General features: G+C 40.8%; 2 protein-coding genes across 3 annotated transcripts; both read left to right on the forward strand.

Annotated features, from left to right (window-relative positions):
• Positions 1-479: 479 nt before the first annotated feature.
• LOC148912590 (acetylcholinesterase-like) lies at positions 480-7,008 on the forward strand. 2 transcript variants are annotated; one of them, XM_089027759.1, is made up of 6 exons: positions 2,316-2,466; positions 2,627-2,731; positions 3,711-3,979; positions 4,817-5,010; positions 5,316-5,527; positions 6,700-7,008. In XM_089027759.1, the coding sequence occupies exons 1-6, from the start codon at positions 2,448-2,450 to the stop codon at positions 6,813-6,815; spliced, it is 915 nt and encodes a 304-aa protein (XP_088883885.1). In that variant the 5' UTR covers positions 2,316-2,447; the 3' UTR covers positions 6,816-7,008. The 2 variants fall into 2 exon arrangements, 1 of the variants encoding a protein (XP_088883885.1); XR_016119332.1 differs by lacking the exons at positions 4,817-5,010; positions 5,316-5,527; positions 6,700-7,008 and adding exons at positions 480-1,096; positions 1,434-1,613 and having other exon boundaries at positions 2,308-2,466; positions 3,711-3,849.
• Positions 7,009-10,474: 3,466 nt separating this feature from the next.
• LOC116305864 (carboxylesterase 1C) lies at positions 10,475-19,326 on the forward strand. The gene is made up of 8 exons (XM_031715843.2): positions 10,475-11,312; positions 11,985-12,164; positions 13,979-14,136; positions 14,727-14,837; positions 15,207-15,475; positions 16,590-16,768; positions 16,957-17,168; positions 17,811-19,326. Exons 1-8 carry the CDS (start codon positions 10,684-10,686, stop codon positions 17,924-17,926), a joined length of 1,854 nt encoding a protein of 617 aa, XP_031571703.2. The 5' UTR covers positions 10,475-10,683; the 3' UTR covers positions 17,927-19,326.
• Positions 19,327-19,991: the final 665 nt, after the last annotated feature.

Raw genomic sequence — 19,991 nt, forward strand, 5'->3', positions numbered from 1 at the left:
AAAGATAGCGTGTATTTCGTCTCCTAAAACTGCCCCAGAATGCACTGGGAAGCAACTCGACCCAGTCTTTCCTCAACCTCGGAATGGCCAATATCATTCGGACGCCTTTAGAAACACTGAGAACGCGTGAACTAACAAAACATGTGCAACTAACTTGCTTGAGCAGCATAATAGCTCACACAACGGGTCAACACTTTGCTTCAGATATATTGAACATGACATGTTTGGACGCAAACAAATAAAAGATTCCGTCAAATGACAATTAGACCGTGCAAAGCTCTTTTTATGCGCCAATTAACTCAAGTGTTTTTCGCTTTTTTAATTCTATGACTCATTGCTAAGATATCTTGTTGACTTCAGTGATTGTACTACTATCTAGCGAAATCCCGACGCTAGAGTCTTGCAGATAAAGGCGTGTGTAGCGTTTTAGCAAAATTTCGCTTGCATCAAGGCAGCTGAAGACTAGACGTCTTTCGAAGATGAACATCCTTCGTTTCCAAGGCTCAGGCCTGGTTTTCGGATTGATCTGTTTCCTGTGTGTTATGCTTCAAGCTTCTGGGGCCGTGGCTGTCATTCCTACACCTATAGTAAATACAACAGCGGGACCAATAGTTGGAAAAAATGAGACCCTTGCCACTGGAAAATCAGTCTTGAAATACCTTGGTATCCCTTACGCTAAAGCTGCGAGATTTGAGGACCCCACCGACCCGGATAGCTGGAATATGACAAGAAATGCTACAGAGTTCCAAAACATGTGTCCACAGCCGTCGATGGATGTCAATTCGCCATTGCAAGGGCTGTCCGACACGAGCGAAGATTGTCTTTTTATCAACGTTTTTGTGCCTGGACAGAATACAGAAAATCTGGCAGTGATGGTGTGGATTCATGGAGGTGCTTATGTTGTTGGAACCGCGGGAACATCATCCTATGATGGAAGTGTTCTAGCCACCGAGGAGGGTGTGATTGTCGTCACGTTCAATTATCGCCTGGGGGCACTTGGCTTCTTGAGTACCGGAAGTGAAGGCGACTTGAAAGGAAATTATGGGATGCAGGATCAGGTGCAAGCTTTGGAGTGGGTGAAAAATAATATCAAAAGGTAATTTGCATTACAGTCAAACTAAGAAAACCGCGAACATCTAAAATATGTCTAGAATGTTCTGACCAATCCCATACGACAGTTAATTTTAAATTAACTCGTTCTTACGAAGCTGAAAACACTAAGCGTTATGAGAAACATTTCATATGCAAAAGCAAAACTTCTGATACAAACTGCAACGCAAGAAAGCTCACAGGAGGCCAAAATGGTAACTGGTGAAACATCTAAAGTCGATGGTTGTAGCATGTAAAATGTATTTACCTATAATCCTGGTCTCAGCTTTGTAGCTTTTCAGACGACTAACTTTATTAAAACGAGTACCATATATCTCTCGTAGGTTTGGTGGCAATCCCAATAACGTCACGATATTTGGGGAATCTGCTGGTGGCATGAGCGTGTCCCTTCTGATGTTGTCCCCTCTGGCAAAGGGACTTTTTAAGAACGTTATTCTACAGAGCGGCGCGGCACCTGCTCTTTATACAGTATTGCTGGATAAAGAGCCTAATGAAAAGGCCGAGTAAGTAGCCTCAAAATAGATCTCTTGAAAATGACCTCAGTGGCGGATCCAGGATTTTAAGAGGGGGGATTCATTTTTGCAAATCTCGGCACAACAATAACGTTCTCTTGCATCATCATTCTTCCCATGAAGCACATCACTGGCCTAGGGGCGCTCCTCATAAGGATAACCTATCCACCAGTGATTTCATATTAAATCTCATGAGTTAGTACCATACTTTTATTTATTTATTTAAAAAAATATAAAAAATCCAAGGTACCAGCCGCTGGGTGAGTGGGGGTGGGGGGGGGGGTCATTTGCACCCAATGAACCCCCCCTAAATCCGCCACAGGACCTAAAGCTTTGTTAGAAGGCTGGACATTAGCATGGTAGCAGCCGAGTGGAGCTAGAAGAGCGGAGAGGAGCGTAATAATGACACTAGTTTCCAGTCTCCCTCCGCATCACAATTCGAACAAGACGACGACCAGCCGTTTCACCGCACTAACTATTAAATTGTGTTACCGTGTCTAGGAATCAAACCCGAGACGCCAGGATGAGAGGCGTGAGTGCGCTATTGATACACCGTACTTGATTACCATCACTAATATATATATATATATATATTGTTTATAATTTTTCCCGATATCACACAAGAAAAACAATCAGCATGAGTGAGATTCGCACGGGATATTTATCTTGTATAAACATTCTGCAGGAGGTTTGCCAATGCCCTTGGATGTCCAACCCTGTCAGACCTTAAAAACTGCGCCACGAAAAAAAACATCTCTGAAATTATCACAGCACAATTGAAAGTTAATTCCACCATGCTGCTCGCTCCATTTGCCCCTGTTGTCGATGGAAAATTTTTTGAAAGGTAAGGAAAAAGTAGTTAGTTTTTCGCTTCAAGCGTTCGTTTGCTTGTTAACTCGATTCGTACGTCGACTAAGCTTCCATTTGTTCAGTTTGAGTGTCTGTTTTTTCGTTCGTTCTTTCGTTCGTTTTTTTATTCATTATAATTAAACCGTTTTTCTAAGATTCTCCGCTGAAGATTCTCAGCAAAGGTAGCTATGAAGACCAAGGCAGTGTGATGATTGGCGTTACACGAGACGAAGGCTCACTAGGAGTATTGTACATACCAGGTTAGTATGATTCAGTCTCATCTTTCACACACACATTATGTGGTACGTTGGATTGACATTCAGTGTTAGCAGCAGTGGCTTTGGCTGTTGGTTAACGTTATTAATTAGTGTTATAAGATAACTGTTCTAAATATCGTGTTCTGATTGGTTGGGAGCGCGTGCTTTATGAGAGCACACAGCACGCTCGCGCACTTTCAGTTTCGTCATTCATGTAATTGGTATTTTATGAAAAAAATAAAAAAAAACTTGCTTGCTGTGCCGTGTGGAGTTATAAAGCACTTGGGGATTGGCAGATCACTCAAGAAGTGTCAAGAAGCACTCCGTTACTCGTCGTGCTTCTCTTAAACTTCCTTCGTGTTCTGCTTAGCCTTGTGTATATGTACCTTTTTCATGATTTGATAGAACTCTTTTTCATGCAAAACTCACGGCAGGAACGCGGTCGTGACATGGCAATGTAAATTCAAGTCCAATCACATTGCACAAAAATTTAATTTAATTCTCCATGCAAGTAAATCCCCAAAACATGGCATGAGCACGGCGTAGACACGATCACGCTAATGTCACGGCAGTGCACAGAGCTTGCAAAAACTGCTATAATGAAGGGCAGTGTTTGTGTAACGCACTATCAGTTCGATCACAGATCACATATGAGTAAAAATATCTGGGTCTGTTGTAAAATTTATGGTTTTCTCTGACTGTACAATTTCCTCCATTGGAAGGGTTAATTCGATCTGTGTTTTAGTTGTGCTTTGATTTTGATCAGCCCATAGGTTGCTTGAGGGTACGATCTGTGAGCTGAGTTAGTCATGCACTGATTTACATCAGCCCAGAGGTTGTTTGTCCTATCATTAACCAGATCTGCTTATGAAAACATGTGAGTTACCAGTGCGCTGACATTGATCAGTCAGAGCCGGGTTATTACCGTTTTCCCCCCAGGATTTGAAAAATATATATAATGTTTTCCTGACTAATATTTCAGGGGTGTTAGATGCCATTCCTGGTATTGACAAAGGTCTAAACCACTCAGATTTTGTGGAGAAAGTCAATACAACCACGTGGGTGCGCGGTCAAAACGAGGAGGTATTAAAGAGCATCTTTCAAGAGTATACTAACTGGGCAAACACCGATGACAAAGAGGCCAACAGACAGGGCTATGTGGATGCGTTTGCTGATGCTTTGTTTAAGGCGCCTGCCATTTCATCTGCACAGATATTTAGCAAAAAGGGCATGAAAACATATTTTTACCAGGTACGTGGATACTCAGATATTTGGATGTTAATCTAATGGCATGGTACACACCAAAGCAAGGTGTGCCAGGTTGTATAGGGTGAATAGGGTGAATAGCGCTATACGACAGATAACTCCTTATTAGATGCTGTTATCCAATAAATTTGTCTACTGGATAAGATTTATCCTTCGGATAGCGCAATCCACCCTTCGTACAACCGGCGGGCCCAACTGCATTATGAAAGCAGAGCAGATATCGCGCGATCATTGACGTCACCGGATGTAATGATCACGTCCTGTCGGCGTCGTACCACTTTCTAGCTAATAGAGACCTTATGCCATCATGTTTACCGCTAACCTCTAGGGATCAGGCCAAGGAAAACGCCAGCAAACACGAAGAAACAACCACTCATAATTAAATTCAATATGGCGGCTCGTCCAGCAACAACGGCGTTATTACGCTTTGTTAAATGTCGAACGTTTGACGCGTAGAGACCTTTGGCAAGACGTTCTTGCTAGCCCGTTAACCTCAAACTACAGTTCGACGTCAGGCGTTTTCCTTCAAATTTTCGACATTTATCAAGGCGTCATAACGAAGTTGTCGTTGGAAGAGTGGCCGTATTAAATTTCATCGATGCCGAGTGTTTCTCCTTGTTTGCGGGCGTTTTTCGTGGCCTAATTCCTAGTGGGTACAGGTTAGCGGTTAGTGCTAAACACGATGCTAAAGGTCTCTAATGTCGTTTTAAATGACTCTAATGTTATAATCGTATGCAACATTATTAAACAACAACAACAACAACAACCAAAAAAAAAAAAAGGAAATGAAGGTTGATGCTTTGTAATAATCTTTTTTTTTAGATAGAATACGGCTCGGATGTAGGCGCGGATGGCATACCCATCCCAGAGTGGAGAAGAGCTTATCATGGAGCCGATGTTCCTTACGTCTTTGGTCATCCATTATTGAACGTATCGAAGCTAAGGAATAAAAACGACACTGATGTGAAGTTTAGCAGGACAATAATGGGGTATTGGGCTGCCTTTGCTAAAACTGGGTAAGGAATAACAATAAAAGTATAAAGATTTGTTGGTCTATAGATAAACAAAGACGCCCCAGTATGGTCATTAGTAAAAAATACACAGGTGATTATAGAAAATATCGCGCGTTGATTGGTCGAGAAACTCACACTATCACACGATAATCAAATCGAGCGATAATCCAAAATGACGGCCAGCCGCTTTGTTGCTGTTGCCGGGAAAAAAATGTCTTTTATCTCCATTTTTTTCTCTCTTTTCTTTACTGCTCCATCTAAGTTTTATATAAGTTTTATGTCTTAGATTGCGCTCTTCTTTTGAACAGAATGCCCGACCCATCCTCGGGTCAGAATGCAGTCAAATGGCCTCTTTACACGATGGCCAATCAGCAGTATCTATCCCTGAAGCCTACACCGGAAGCCAAGTCAAACCTGCTAGCCGCTAAAATGAATTTCTGGAACAGCTATTTGGGTACCTTGAAATCTGAGGAAAAGAAGCCTTGTCCAAAAGACTTGACTCAAGAACTGGACGAGAAAGGTATGAAGTAGAAATAACTCTATAGGACATGGGGGTGGGTGGGGAGAGGGGAGATTGCGGTTTGAAAGTATCGGGTAGGCTCGTCGTATCTCTTAGGGGTAAAAATCAGCGATTTAATATCTTTTAGGGTATGAAAATTAAAGAATTTTAAAATTTCGGCATTTCTTGGTATCTTTTAGTGTATCTCTTTTAGGGTATCTTTTATTTCTTAGGGGTACAAATCGTCCAACCACACCTTTTAAAAGGCGTTTTTCCGGCATTTTTAAGGTTATTTTTGACATTTTCCGACGAGCATACACGATACCCCATTTCAGACCACGTGTCATTCTCTTGAGAATATGATTCTTTGTTAAAGCTGTATCCATATTTATTTGCCTGTTTCATGCACAAACATTAAACTGAGTAATCACACGTGGTCTGAAATGACCGAAAGCATTACACCCAAGGTAAAGGGGCCGATTTAGTTGACGACCAGTGTCCTTAAAAGAAACATGGCTTAATTAAATTGTGACTATCTATGAATTACACCTTCTCAAATGCTAACTAAAAACAGTTATAAACTAGTAATTTTTTCAAGGTTGACACGTGGTCTATAAAGTTAGCTATTCTAATTCCAAGGATAAAGAATTCTCGTTCCCAGATGTTTCTCGGTTGTCGTTCCTCCCTGTCAGAGGCTCTGGGAAACCCTACAACCGGAAGCAAGGAATATCGCGACCACGTCCTCACGTCGCATGCTCGAACTCTTTCCAAGACAAGCCAAGACAAAACTTTGGCTTGGCGATATCTACGAATGGCGAACAAAAACATTTATTTGTCTTCCCGCTACCTTCGATTATCCAATCAAAAAGTAGATCTATTGTTCTTCTTAAAAGCCAATCAAATGGCGAGAATTTGTAGGGTTTCCCAGAGCGAGCCTCTGACGGGGAGGAATGACAAACGAGGAGGAATCTGGGAACGAGAATAAGAATAAAGGAAAAAGACTGGCATTGCGGTGCAATTTGCGATTGTTTCAAGGGACGAAGTGGACGCCATCTTGGACATATGTCCCCTAAAACAGTCCCACAATGCACTTCAATGCCAACTCGACCCAGTGTTTTCCTTAACCCCAGAATGGCTAGTTAACCGGAAAGCGGTTTACATAACGTGCTTCCATCCCTTTTTGATTTTTATAGAAAAGTACGTACTTGGTTTGGCGATTGCTGTAGGAGTGCTGGGACTGTTGGTGATAATACTGATCATCGTCGTCATCTGGATGAAAAGGAAATCCAAATCCGCTAATATATCTTGAGAACAGTGGGCGGTCCGCTTCAAGGCTTATGTCAGCTCTACTTTTAAAATAATTTTAAGGAATAATAATGTTATTAATAAGGTTAATACAATAATAAGGTTATTTTTTGTAATACTAAAATAATATGATAATAATATTATTATGATGACTATGGTAATAATAGTAACAATAACATTATGCATAATTATAAGAATAATAATAATAATGCTTATAAAATAATTTATCATTTATCACTAGCTAGAAAAGGGAACTGAAAAAAACAATTATTTTCAGAGTTTCCTTTTAGCTACTGAAAAATGATAAATTATTCTATACATGTTTCCTAGCTTACAAATAAAATTTCATCAATAATAACGTTATTAATATCAATGCTTGTAATATTATTGATAAAAAGTAATGATAGTAAATAGCTGAGGTTATTTACCGGCTATGAGGTCAGGAGGGCACTGTTTGTCCATATCCGAACCGAATTAAAGGCTGTAAATAACTTATTCATTTTCCCCCAGTTACTTTTCCACTTGTTTCGCAATTTATCTTTTTTTTTGTTTTGTTTTCGTCTTGTTTTTTGTTTTTGGTTTTTGTTTTTTGCTTGGCAATCTGTTTTCCCCTTTGCTTGCGCGTGGCTGGCGTAAGTAACGAGGATATCGGCCCACGGTCAGAGAAAATACCGATGCAATAGCCAGCCAGAAAGCATGATTTATAGGAAACTCGGTACCAAAATCAATAAACAAAGTCCTCAGCCATTGATTGGGTTTCGCGTACAAGGCTTTTGAATTTTGGTCCACTCTATTTTTGCTCCAAACTAATTTTACTACACCATTTTAAATACCATATAATTGTCCTGCAAATATCTTTGCAGGGTCGATACACTAATATCAGACGTGCCAGTAATTACTTGATGTCTTGGCATGCATCCTAGCACAGTTACAAAATCAATATTAATAAGAACAGATACTTAATAACTGATCATTAACATGGGGCTTGCCAAAGAATTAGAACAAGGCAGGAAAGAAGCAAACACCTTGAGCTTATGCTAATGACAAACAATACTATCTATTTTTACCCTCCACATAATTTAGTTCAGGGAAAAGTTCAGTTATTCATAAGATTTGCGTGACTGTTGTCGGTCACTCGGTCACTCGGTCACTCGGTCACTCGGTCACTCGGTCACTCGGTCACTCGGTCACTCGGTCACTCGGTCACTCGGTCACTCGGTCACTCGGTCACTCGGTCACTCGGTCACTCGGTCACTCGGTCACTCGGTCACTCGGTCACTCGATCACTCGGTCACTCGGTCACTCGATCACTCGGTCACTCGGTCACTCGATCACTCGGTCACTCGGTCACTCGGTCACTCGGTCACTCGGTCACTCGGTCACTCGGTCACTCGGTCACTCGGTCACTCGGTCACTCGGTCACTCGGTCACTCGGTCACTCGGTCACTCGGTCACTCGGTCACTCGGTCACTCGGTCACTCGGTCACTCGGTCACTCGGTCACTCGGTCACTCGGTCACTCGGTCACTCGGTCACTCGGTCACTCGGTCACTCGGTCACTCGGTCACTCGGTCACTCGGTCACTCGGTCACTCGGTCACTCGGTCACTCGGTCACTCGGTCACTCGGTCACTCGGTCACTCGGTCACTCGGTCACTCGGTCACTCGGTCACTCGGTCACTCGGTCACTCGGTTATGCACTCGGTCACTCGGTTATGCACTCGGTCACTCGGTTATGCACTCGGTCACTCGGTTAATAGATTTTATTTAGATAGATTTATTAAATCGATGATATAACTAGACTTCTTGATTAGCATTGCAATCGTGCATAGAGATTACTACATGGTTAGTTCCCTTGTACGGTTTTTATATTCACGAGCTGTGAAGAATCATACGAACGAGCGGGTCTTCGAGTACTGAGATATTGCAAGTAAAGATTTTTTTCAACTTGGAGTTGAGAGAAAAAAGTATTAGGTTCACTTTCTTTTCCTTTCTGTTTGAGTTCTCGTTGCTTTGATTGCAAAGCTTTTCGTGTCTGTTCAAAGTTAGCGTCTTTGATGATGCTCACCCCATAATTTTTCTTCTTTAGATATCGTTCAAAACTAGCTATAAAAGCCCGTAGAGAGCTTGGTTCGTAGTTTTCGTTGGCTGGTTCTTTCTTACGGACACCGAGGATGAATTCTTTGAGGTATTTGTTTAGTTCTTTCGCAGCAATCTGTTCTATAGCCCTCGTTTCTCCTTTCGTTTGTGAAAATTCGAGTTAGGAGTTTTCTAGTGTTTTCGTTTTCCTGGCTCTCGATAAACTCAGTGATTGAGTCGATTTGAGCAAATCTTGAGCAACAACCTGCCATGTTTAAGAACTTTTGACAACTAACACTCAAACGCAAGCTAACACTTTCAGTATGAAGCGCGGGAAAACCCGATACGATTTTTTTCACTAGTGAAGGAAATCGTCTGGTCAATAGGTTGCTATCAATAGACGTCACTTCCGGTAATAGCTCTTTTTTGATGGCTTGTAGAATCCTGGAGGTTGTTTTGATCTCTTGCTTTCTGGTTTGATGTCGTGAAAATAGTCAAATACAATAGTTTGAGGACTTACTTTGATATATTTTGACTTAGCATCCGCTAGTTGCCCCACAGTCAATCGCTTGTTTGCCCCCCAGTCAACTCCAAAAAGTCACGTGATTGATATTAAGCAATAGAATCTCTTCTCGCTTGTTATGATATGATTTTTATCAAATGACTTGCGAGCATGTCAATCTCAGTACTTATATAATAAAGTCTCTTGTACAGCACACAAATAAACCTTTGAAGTTAACTGTCTATTCATCATATCTACTTCTTTTTTTCAATTTAATTGCTTCTTAAGCTAGTGGAAAGATTTTGGGATTCCTGATCTCTCTATAGGACCCCCCATTAAGAACTAAGCCAAGTTAAGACTAAACTAACACTTGTTCATCGAACAGATTGACTGTGGATATACATCTTATATCGAAAAAAAGATGAGGATTTTCACTCTTAGATTTCTATCAGTTCTTTTAAAGTTTAAAACTTGATAAAAATTAAAATAATAATGACCATAAAATCAAATTTTTTTTTACATGAAAACTTAACTTTTTTAAAAGATTAAACTTCAAATCACTTTCAGGATTACCAAGGTGATAAAATATGCAAAAGAGTGTCAGATAAAATACTACGAAAGCATTTGAGCCAATGACCTCCTCTTAGTGGGAGCCGCGGTAGTTTTTAGTCAAACGCTTTTGCGATAACTTCAACCCCTAAATAGAGAACACTTTATAATTCTCCGATTGCCGCACATTTATTAAAATTTGGATTCATTAAATTCAATAATTCTGCATGAATTTTCATTATGGCAAGTAGTCACGAAAGGCACCTGTGATAGGAATGTTTACCGACCACTGTCACGAATATATCGATGGATTATTTATCGAGAATATTGCTGAAGGTTTCTTTGTATCAGTCATGTCTTGACACAAACTTCATAGTATTAAATTGAATCAGTCAATAATTCTCCCAAATAGAAAATAAATTTCCAATTCACTACCAAACAGTAAATACTGAATCAATATACGTCCGTACGTCAACAGATAGGCGGACCGTGCAGGGCTCTTTGTGTACTAATTGTATGCCAATTTTCTCAGGGTTTTCAAGCTATTATAATTCTATGACTCACAGTTTCGATATCTAGTTTGTTTTACTTCAGCTATCGTGACAGTAACTGGAGAATAAACACGGAGTCAGAGTTTTTTTCAGAAATAAGGGCGTGAAGTGGGTTGAATAGAGTTTTAGAAACTTTTTGGCAATATTAGTTAGTCAAGTATCTTAAGTCATCAACATTAGCCGTTGGTTCAAGATGTATATCCTTCGCTTCCAGGCTTTGAGCTTGGTTTTCGGATTGATTTGTCTCCTGTGTGTTATGCTTCAAGCTTCTGGGGCCGTGGCTGTCATTCCTACACCTATAGTAAATACAACAGCGGGACCAATAGTTGGAAAAAATGAGACCCTTGCCACTGGAAAATCAGTCTTGAAATACCTTGGTATCCCTTACGCTAAAGCTGCGAGATTTGAGGACCCCACCGACCCGGATAGCTGGAATATGACAAGAAATGCTACAGAATTTGGAAAGCGATGTCCACAGCCATCATTAAACATCTCTGCACCGCTATCGTACCTGCCAGAAATGAGTGAAGAATGTCTCTTTATTAACATTTTTGCACCAGGCAAAAAAACTGAAAATTCGAGTATGGGTTTGTCAGTAATGGTCTGGGTTCATGGAGGAGCGTACGTATTTGGTACCGCGGGTTCAGCAATGTACGATGGCAGTGTTTTAGCCAGCGAGGAAGACGTGATTGTTGTGACGTTTAACTATCGTCTTGGGGCACTAGGACTATTGAGCACTGGAAGAGACCGTAACTTAAAGGGAAACTATGGGATGTTGGATCAGGTTTTCGCATTGAGATGGGTGAATAATAATATGAGAAGGTATGTAGCGACTGAATTATTTAACGCCACATGTACTGAGTGTATATGATTTATAATTCATGACTTGAGCACCTATTAGACACAAGTCAGTGAGCGTCACTTTGCAACACAGTATATATTGTTTTTATTGTTTTGTTTTTTTTTTCTTTTTCATTTGAACAAAAAAAATTTGTAAAGAACAAAGAAAACTGACATTACACAATACAACTGCAAACTTAAACTTCAAAGAAAAGAAAAAAAGAACAGATTGACACCTAAATCGTCTGTAAGAAAAAAATTAATTTATTTTATATTCTTTGAAAGTTTATTTTTTATTTTTTTGTTTCAGTTCATTTCGTATATTTTGTTTTGTTTTGTTTTTTGTTGTTTTAAGTACTGTTTTAAGGGGTTTCTTCAGTTGATTTGTCAATCACTTGATTTCCAATCATTCTGATTTATTTCTTGTTACTCACTTAATTTAAATAAACCGCGTAACTGATTATACAAATCGCTTCTTGATAGACATCATATACAGCTCTGAATAAAAAAATAGTTACTGCATACGAAATAGTGTATAGTAAATATCAGTTTATGTAACATGGCTGCCGTCAAAGAGTTTATCAAGCCTCTATTATCAAAGCCATATATCGAAGGATAATACGACCAAGAACTTGTATGTCTATTTTCTTGTAGTTTTGGTGGCGATCCGAGTAAGATCACGATATTTGGGGAGTCTGCTGGTGGCATGAGCGTGTCCCTTCTGATGTTGTCCCCTCTGGCAAAGGGACTTTATAAGAACGTAATTCTGCAGAGCGGCGCAGCACCGGCTCTTTATACAGCACTACTGGATAATGAACCGAAGGAAAGGGCTAAGTAAGTAACCACAACGGTCAATGGAAGCTGTAAGGGATCATTAATTGACCTCTAAAAACTACGCACATTTCTCTATTGTGGTACATAGCTGGTTGGTGGGTTGTTGTGACGTTTAACTATCGTCTGGGGGTACTAGGACTTTTGAGCACTGGAAGAGACAGTAACTTGAAGGGAAAATGGGATGTTGGATCAGGTTGTCGCATTGATATGGGTGAATGGTATTATCAAAAGCACTGGATTATTTATTGAGACAAGTACTGAGTGTGTATGATTTATAATTCATGACTTGAGCACCTCTTAGACACAAGTCAGTGAGCGTCACTTTGCAACACAGAATATATTGTTTTGTTTTTTCTTGTATATTTTTTTCCTTTTCTTTCTTTTTTTTAATGCAAAAAAATTGTAAAGAACAAAGAAAACTAACATTAGACAATACAATTGAATACATAAAATTCAAAGAAAAGAAAAGAAGATTGACACCTAAATTATTTTATTTTATTTTAACTTATTTTATTTATTTTTAAAGTTGTTTTTTTGTTTCATTTCATTTCATATATTAATAAATATTAATATGAATAATAATATTAGTGGTTGGTGGGTTGGTGGGTTGGTGGGATGGTGGGATGGTGGGATGGTGGGGATGGTGGGATGGTGGGATGGTGGGTTGGTGGGTTGGTGGGTTGGTGGGATTGTGGGGTGGGTTGGTGGGTTGGTGGTTGGTGGTTGGTGGGTTTGGTGGGTTGGTGGTTGGGGGTTGGTGGGTTGGGGGATTGGGATGGGTGGGATGGTGGGGTGTTGGTGGGTTGGTGGGTTGGGTGGGTTGGTGGGTTGGTGGGTTGGTGGGTGTGGGGTGGGGGTTGGTGTGGTGGTGGGTTGGTGGGTTGGTGGGTTGGTGGGTTGGTGGGTTGGTGGGTTGGTGGGTTGGTGGGTTGGATGGGTGGTGGGTTGGTGGGTTGGTGGGTTGGTTGGGTGGTGGTTGGTGGGTTGGTGGGTTCGGTGGGTTGGCGGGGTTGGTGGGTTGGTGGGTTGGTGGGTGGTGGGTGGTTGGTGGGTTGGTGGGTTGGTGGGTTGGTGGGTTGGGGGGTGGGTTGGTGGGTGGTGGGTTGGTGGGGTTGGTGGGGTGGTGGGTTGGTGGGTTGGTGGGTTTGGTGGGTTGGTGGGTTGGTGGGTTGGTGGGTGGTGGGTGTTGGTGGGTTGGTGGGGTGGGGGAGTGGTGGGTTGGTGGGTGGGGGCGGTGGTTGGTGGGTTGGTGGGTTGGGGTTGGTGGGTTGGTGGGTTGGTGGGTTGGTGGTGGTGGGTGGTGGGTTGGTGGGGTGGTGGTGTGTTGTGGGTTTGGTGGGCTTGGTGGGTTGGTGGGTAGGGTGGGTTGGTGGGTTGGCTGGGTTGGTGGGTTGGTGGGTTGGTGGGTTGGTGGGTTGGTGGGTTGTGGTTGGGTTGGTGGGTTGGTGGGTTGGTGGGTTGGTGGGTTGGTGGGTTGGTGGGTTGGTGGGTTGGTGGGTTGGTGGGTTGGTGGGTTGGTGGGTTGGTGGGTTGGTGGGTTGGTGGGTTGGTGGGTTGGTGGGTGGTGGGTTGGTGGGTTGGTGGGTTGGTGAGGTTAGGTGGGTTGGTGGGTGGTGGTTGGTGGGTTGGTGGGTTGGTGGGTTGGGGTGGTGGGTTGGTGGGTTGGTGGGTTGGTGGGTTGGTGGGTTGGTGGGTTGGTGGGTTGGTGGGTTGGTGGGTTGGTGGGTTGGTGGGATGGTGGGATGGTGGGTTGGTGGGGATGGTGGGTTGGTGGGCTGGTGGTTTTTTTCCATTGGCTCTATTTTTTCCTCCAGGATGTTTGCTGATGCCCTCGGATGTCCAGAACTTTCAGACCTCAAAAACTGCGCCACAAAGAAAAACATCTCTGAAATCATCACAGCACAGTTGAAAGTTAATTCTACCATGCTGCTCGCCCCATTTGCCCCGGTTGTCGATGGGAACTTTTTAAAAGGTAAAGACAAAGATTTACTTTAGACAATATTAAAATACGCTCCCTGGGCGCTCCGTCAGTCGGTTGGTCTGTTTATTGATTAGTGCATGGTTGGATGGATGCATGGGTCATTTACAAATCAGTCAGTCAAAATGGTTGGTAAGCTATTTGAGAAGTGACTAGTCAGATTGCAGGTTAGCTGGTTGGTCGTTCTGTCCGATAGTTAATTTAGTTGGTGTGTTGGTTGATGGGTTGGATTTGTTGGTTATGATTAATTGATTAAAAATGTATTATGACTTATTGTGTACAAACAAAATAATCTGTTGCATTTGTTCGCGCGGTCGGTTAATTAGCAATTAGTCTTCGGGCCCGTATGCAGCGAATAAGCTAGAGCCTTATAAATGTATAGATGCAAAAAATTTTGAATTAAAGGTAAACTCAATGTTTTGGTTTTCAAAGCCGGTACTTTTCGCAGGCTATATATCTTATAGCCTAGTAGTACAAAGCTTATGTAATCAGAACGGAGCATTGATGATGGATCACTTGTTGGATTTAACTAATATTGTTTAAATGATGCAATCAGTTGAATCCTATAATATTCATTCTTGTAGAATCTCCCATCGATATTCTTCAAAACGGTACCTTTTCGTACCACAAGGAAGGCAGCGTGATGATTGGTGTGATGCGAGATGAGGGCACAAGAGCAACAGGCTACTTACCGGGTCAGTATCAATATGAAACCTTCCTTTTCTTATGCAATTACAGTATTTTATGAAATTCAGAACTTGTATTGAATTGTTAGCTTTTATTGTTTAGTAGCACATAAAGGATAAAAGTAAAGAATGAATTTTTTTCAATAAAATGTGAATATTCGACGCAATTTCTTCTCTTCTCTTCTCTTCTCTTCTCTTCTCTTCTCTTCTCTTCTCTTCTCTTCTCTTCTCTTCTCTTCTCTTCTCTTCTCTTCTCTTCTCTTCTCTTCTCTTCTCTTCTCGTCTCTTCTCTTCTCTTCTCTTCTTTTCTTTTTTATTCTTTTCTTTTCTTTCTTTCGGTTTCAAGTCAATAAGTAATTCATTTTCTCTTTCTTTCAGGAGTGCAAGTCGCCATTCCAAATATTAACGAAGGTCTGCAGTACTCGGAATTTGTGAGAAGAGTCAAGTCAATTAACTGGGTGCGAGACCAAAATGAAGAAATATCCAAGAGTATTATACAACAGTACACGAACTGGCCCAACACAAGTGATTTGAATGCCAATCGACAGGGGTTTCTAGATGCAAATGCAGATGCTGCATACAAGGCGCCCGCGATTTTATCTGCAAAGGTGTTTGATAAAAAGGGCATACGCACGTTTTTCTATCAGGTGAGTGGAGTGGATAACCTTTGGAATAGTTTGCATTTATGCATATCATTCATGCAATATCATCGTTATTAAACAACTCGGCTAAATGTTCGGCACCGTTTTAGGTCATTTTTTGTCTAACCCTGAAACAACCTTTGGGTTGCATGGCTAACTCACAGATCGAATCCTCAAACAATCTCTGGGTTGATCAAAGTCAGGGCATGGCTAACTCACAGATCGAACCCTGAAACAACATCTGAGCTGATCTAAGTTAGGGCATGAAAAAACTTACTGACGTTTCGGACGCTAGTCCTTCGTCGGAGTAAAAGAGAAAGAAGTGGTAGAAAGGAGTGTATATATTCTCTTTCTGACTTCATTGTTTTCGGTCTTTCTTTGCTTAACGGCAACAATGATTGTCGCAAGACCAAAGAAATGCGGCTTATTCACCTATTGGGCACTCTTAGTCCCAACGGGATTAATGAACGCTTTATTTTCAACTAACCTTTTCTTTTGTCTTTTGATTGTTTGTTTTTGTTTCCTTGCCTACCTTGCTCTCATTGGTTTCTTTTGTCTTATTCTATCATATATACACTCCTTTCTACCACTTCTTTCTCTTTTACTCCGACGAAGGACTAGCGTCCGAAACGTCAGTAAGTTTTTTCATCTTTTCACGGTGTATAATTTACCTTTTCATCATTACTGTTTCATTAGAAACACCGACGCAGCTCACACTAGTTTTTAGCTAGTTATATCTTTTTTTTAAGTTAGGGCATGGCTAACTTACGGATCGATCCTTATCAAACAACATCTTGGCTGATCCAAGTCAGGGCACTGGTAGCTCAAAGATGAAATTGAAATTTAGCGCGACAATTTTTTATGGGGGACCTTTGAATGAAAGGAGAGACCTGATTAGGTCTGGCTACTCAGTTGTGATGGCGAGTACAGGAATCGGACCCAAGACCCCTTATAGGCGAGTGCACTAGGGCCGCGGCATTAGCTCTTGATTATAGCCACTGAGAAGCGTGAAGTCATATTTTGTCACCTTATAATCGTTTGTTATTGAACTAAAATGTAAGATAACACTTCTAGGTTAGGTCTCCATTAGCTTTCTTAAATTTGTTTTATGACCGTTCAGTTCGACTACAGTACTGATGAGAACAAGACCATCCCAGAGTGGAGAAGAGTGTTCCATGGAGCCGATATTAAGTATGTGTTTGGAGACCCTTTACTGAAACATCCCAACGAACTCAACAATACTGACGTTCAGTTTAGCAAGTCTGTTATGAAGTATTGGGCTACCTTTGCCAAGACTGGGTAAGAGAACAAAAGAGTCGCATTAATTAGAACCCGTCCCCGTCCGCGTCCCCGTCCCCGTCCCCATGCCAACTTGCATCGCCATGATCAACCTCGTGCTCGTCGATCCTTACCGCCTTCCCCAACATCATTATCCTCACTCTCCTCCTCATTGTCACTCTCATTCTTGTTCACATTCCTTCGAACAGAAACCCCAACCCATCCTCGGGTCAGAATGCTGTCCAATGGCCTCTTTACACGACAGCCAATCAGCAGTATCTGTCCCTGAAGCCTACACCGGAAGCCAAATCAAATCTGCTGGCCGCTAGAATGAATTTCTGGAACAGCTACTTGGGTACCTTGAAATTTGAGGAAAAGAAGCCTTGTCCAGAGGATTTGAGTCAAGAACTGGACGAGAAAGGTATGAAGTAGATACCATTTAATAGAAAGATGATGACTATAGTACGATGATGATGTGATACATGCAAGCCATAAAGGTTTTACACCATCACGTGATGGCAACTATGACCAGGAAGCACAACAATAGAGTTTCGTTCTACTGGAAAAACGAGTTCTTTCTCATGTAAATCAGATTATGACTGTCATGGCTGCCATCGCGTGATCTTGTAAAGCCTATATATATAGAGTGATGTTATCAAATGAGGTGGATGTCATGACATTCAGGTTCTCCGAATTAACTTGTTCATACAAGATACCCTTTGCTGGAATAAAAAGTTATTCGGCATTGGCATGAACTTTCATCCTTTCATGGCAGCACGCTGAAACATGGGACTGTTTTAGCGGAAACCCTTTTTAAAGGTTTTAGTATTTGAATCGAGACACATTTATTTTAGTGAAAAGTTTGTTTTTCAAAAGAGTTTTCTAAGCTTTCCGCCATATTGGAAAAGATAAACCGGCATCTCCTAAAACGACATCTGGATTTAGTGTCCGTACGTTTTCGGCGCAACCTCGGAAAGGCGAATATATATAGAAATAACAGGAATGTATTTGTTTTGAGATCACGTTGTTATAATTTTTTTGCCATTCTTGTTTTTTCCCCCAGAAAAGTACGTACTTGGTCTGGCGATTGCTGTAGGAGTGCTGGGACTGTTGGCGATAATACTGATCATCGTCATCATCTGCATGAAAAGGAAATCCAAATCCGTTAACATATCTTGAGAACAGAAGACGGTAGTCAGCGTGTAATAGTTAAATAGACACAAAAGAAAACAATGGAATTATTGTCTTCTAATTAACAATAGACTACGAGGTCGAGTTTTCTATGAGTCAATAGATAGTCAATGAGGCGCGTAGCGCCGAATCGACCATTTGACTCATAGAAAACGAGAACGAGTAGTCTAATTGTTTTAGCATAAACCTACTAGCTAATAATATAGTATTGAAAACAAAGAATGACACTGAAAACTTTACTGAACAAATCGACGGTCAACCGGCGACACTGTTTTCATTCACCTTTGTGAACTCGACTATCTGAACATACAACTAATTCAAATAACGCTGTCATCGCCAAAGGCGATAGGCGATAGGTCATTCCGATATGGAAATGGTTTCGTTGAATACAAAGAACATCAAATCATTCTCAGCACTAAGGTCCATACTCTTGACGAGAATAAGAAGCAGAAACACAAGTCATTCCAGCTATTCTTGGATCTTGGAATGATATCTATCCTATAGCTTTTCGCCTATCGCATATTCGGCCTATCGCCTTTGGCGATGACAACGATTTTTGAATTAGGTGTATAAGCTTAAACTTCAAATAGTGCTTTATTTGTATAGCCTTTTGTCTCTATTTTTACGGTCAAAACTGTCTTTCCAATATTTTCAACCTTTTTATCTGTTCTTAACTTGGGAAATTTTCTAATTGAATGAGTGATATAAGCTGAACGGATATATTCACAAATATTTAGAAATCATTCAAAACCGTGCCATGTTTACAATTTGCTTAATATAAGATTCTTGTCAGTTAACTTGCACTTTCTTTATTGTTTCGTCTGTTCTTACTGTTTAAAATTCTTCTTGAATACATGAGAATAAGTTGTCTTTTGGATTTCTTCTGTTTTTTTGAGGAAATCATTTTAAAATGACTTTTTTATCTCATTAGTCAGTTTGTTCATGAAAATCTCAATGAAATCTGATGGCCGCGTTTGTAAATTGTCACAATTATTCAAGGTTTTTTTTATCTGTACTGTCCAAAACCTCCATTCCTTTATTTGATACAGTGTTGTATTTTATAATCGATTTTTAAAGATTTTTTAGAGAACAAGCAGAGATTTCGACGAAACTTGAACGTAGCATACATTTATTCGTTTTTCGTTACTCGATATCTATCACGGGGTAGATAGTGAGTACGTTAGCCAATCAGATTGCAGGATTCGTGGTAGTATATTCGTCCGTTCCGTCTCCACGCTTAAAGGCTGTAACGGTACAATGACCGAAAGGACTTATGGGTCCCAAAAACTTGGACCCGGCGTGCTTTGGGAACCAAAACACTCGTCCACAGTCTCTCAATATTTTCAAGATGGCGGCGAAAACGAGAGAGACTTTGGACGAGTATTTTGGTTCCCAAAGCACGCCGGGCCCAAGTTTTCGGGACCAATAAGTCATTTCGGTCATTGTACCGTTATAGTCTCTAAGCGTGGAGACGGAACGGAAGAGCGAGAGACTGTGAAGGAATCTAGATAGTATGCTAGTAGGTGTATGCTAATGTGTATTCGTCTAATATCTATTTCACAAGTGTAATGACTTTCCTTATATACAAAAAAAAAAAAAAAAAAAAAAAAAAAAAAAAAATTGGTAAAGGTAAATTAACCTCACAATAACAAGGCTATAGTTGTCTCAGTTAAATCATAGATAGATGGATAGACAGAAACTTCATTTCAAAAGGGTAAGCACTAAATAGTATAAAATACTAACAAACTTGTAGCCCTAAAAAAGCCCATATAGAAAAGAGTGAGAAACTAAATGATGCGCTTGCGCTTGTTATGTTTTCATTATGCCAATGAAAAACACGCCTTTTTTGCAGATAAATTCTTAGATAAATGTGAAAGATGTAGAATATGTGCTGTCGTTTTTATACTCTTGTTCTTTCTCCCTCCCCTCCCCCTTCCCCCTTTGTCTTTTTGTCCTCGTCACATGAAGCCCAAGGAGACTATTTCATACTGATACAAGCAAGCCATGCAACAATGCAACATCTTTTTTTTGAAAAGAGCTTTGGCATTTTTTT

The sequence above is a fragment of the Actinia tenebrosa genome, unplaced genomic scaffold (assembly GCF_029948245.1).
Source record: "Actinia tenebrosa isolate PJP-AT-01 unplaced genomic scaffold, QUT_ActTen_1.0 PGA_scaffold11__36_contigs__length_13525064, whole genome shotgun sequence".
Classification (NCBI taxonomy): Eukaryota; Metazoa; Cnidaria; class Anthozoa; order Actiniaria; family Actiniidae; genus Actinia; species Actinia tenebrosa.

Bases quoted from the DNA above. Each gene is read 5' to 3' on its own strand.
- LOC148912590 (XM_089027759.1), top strand. The intron at 5,011-5,315 runs GTAAGGAATAAC...TCTTTTGAACAG, and splicing joins GCTGCCTTTGCTAAAACTGG to AATGCCCGACCCATCCTCGG. The intron at 5,528-6,699 runs GTATGAAGTAGA...TGATTTTTATAG, and splicing joins TCAAGAACTGGACGAGAAAG to AAAAGTACGTACTTGGTTTG.
- LOC116305864 (XM_031715843.2), top strand. From the start codon at position 10,684: ATGTATATCCTTCGCTTCCAGGCTTTGAGCTTGGTTTTCGGATTGATT. The intron at 15,476-16,589 runs GTGAGTGGAGTG...ATGACCGTTCAG, and splicing joins TACGCACGTTTTTCTATCAG to TTCGACTACAGTACTGATGA. The intron at 17,169-17,810 runs GTATGAAGTAGA...TTTTTCCCCCAG, and splicing joins TCAAGAACTGGACGAGAAAG to AAAAGTACGTACTTGGTCTG.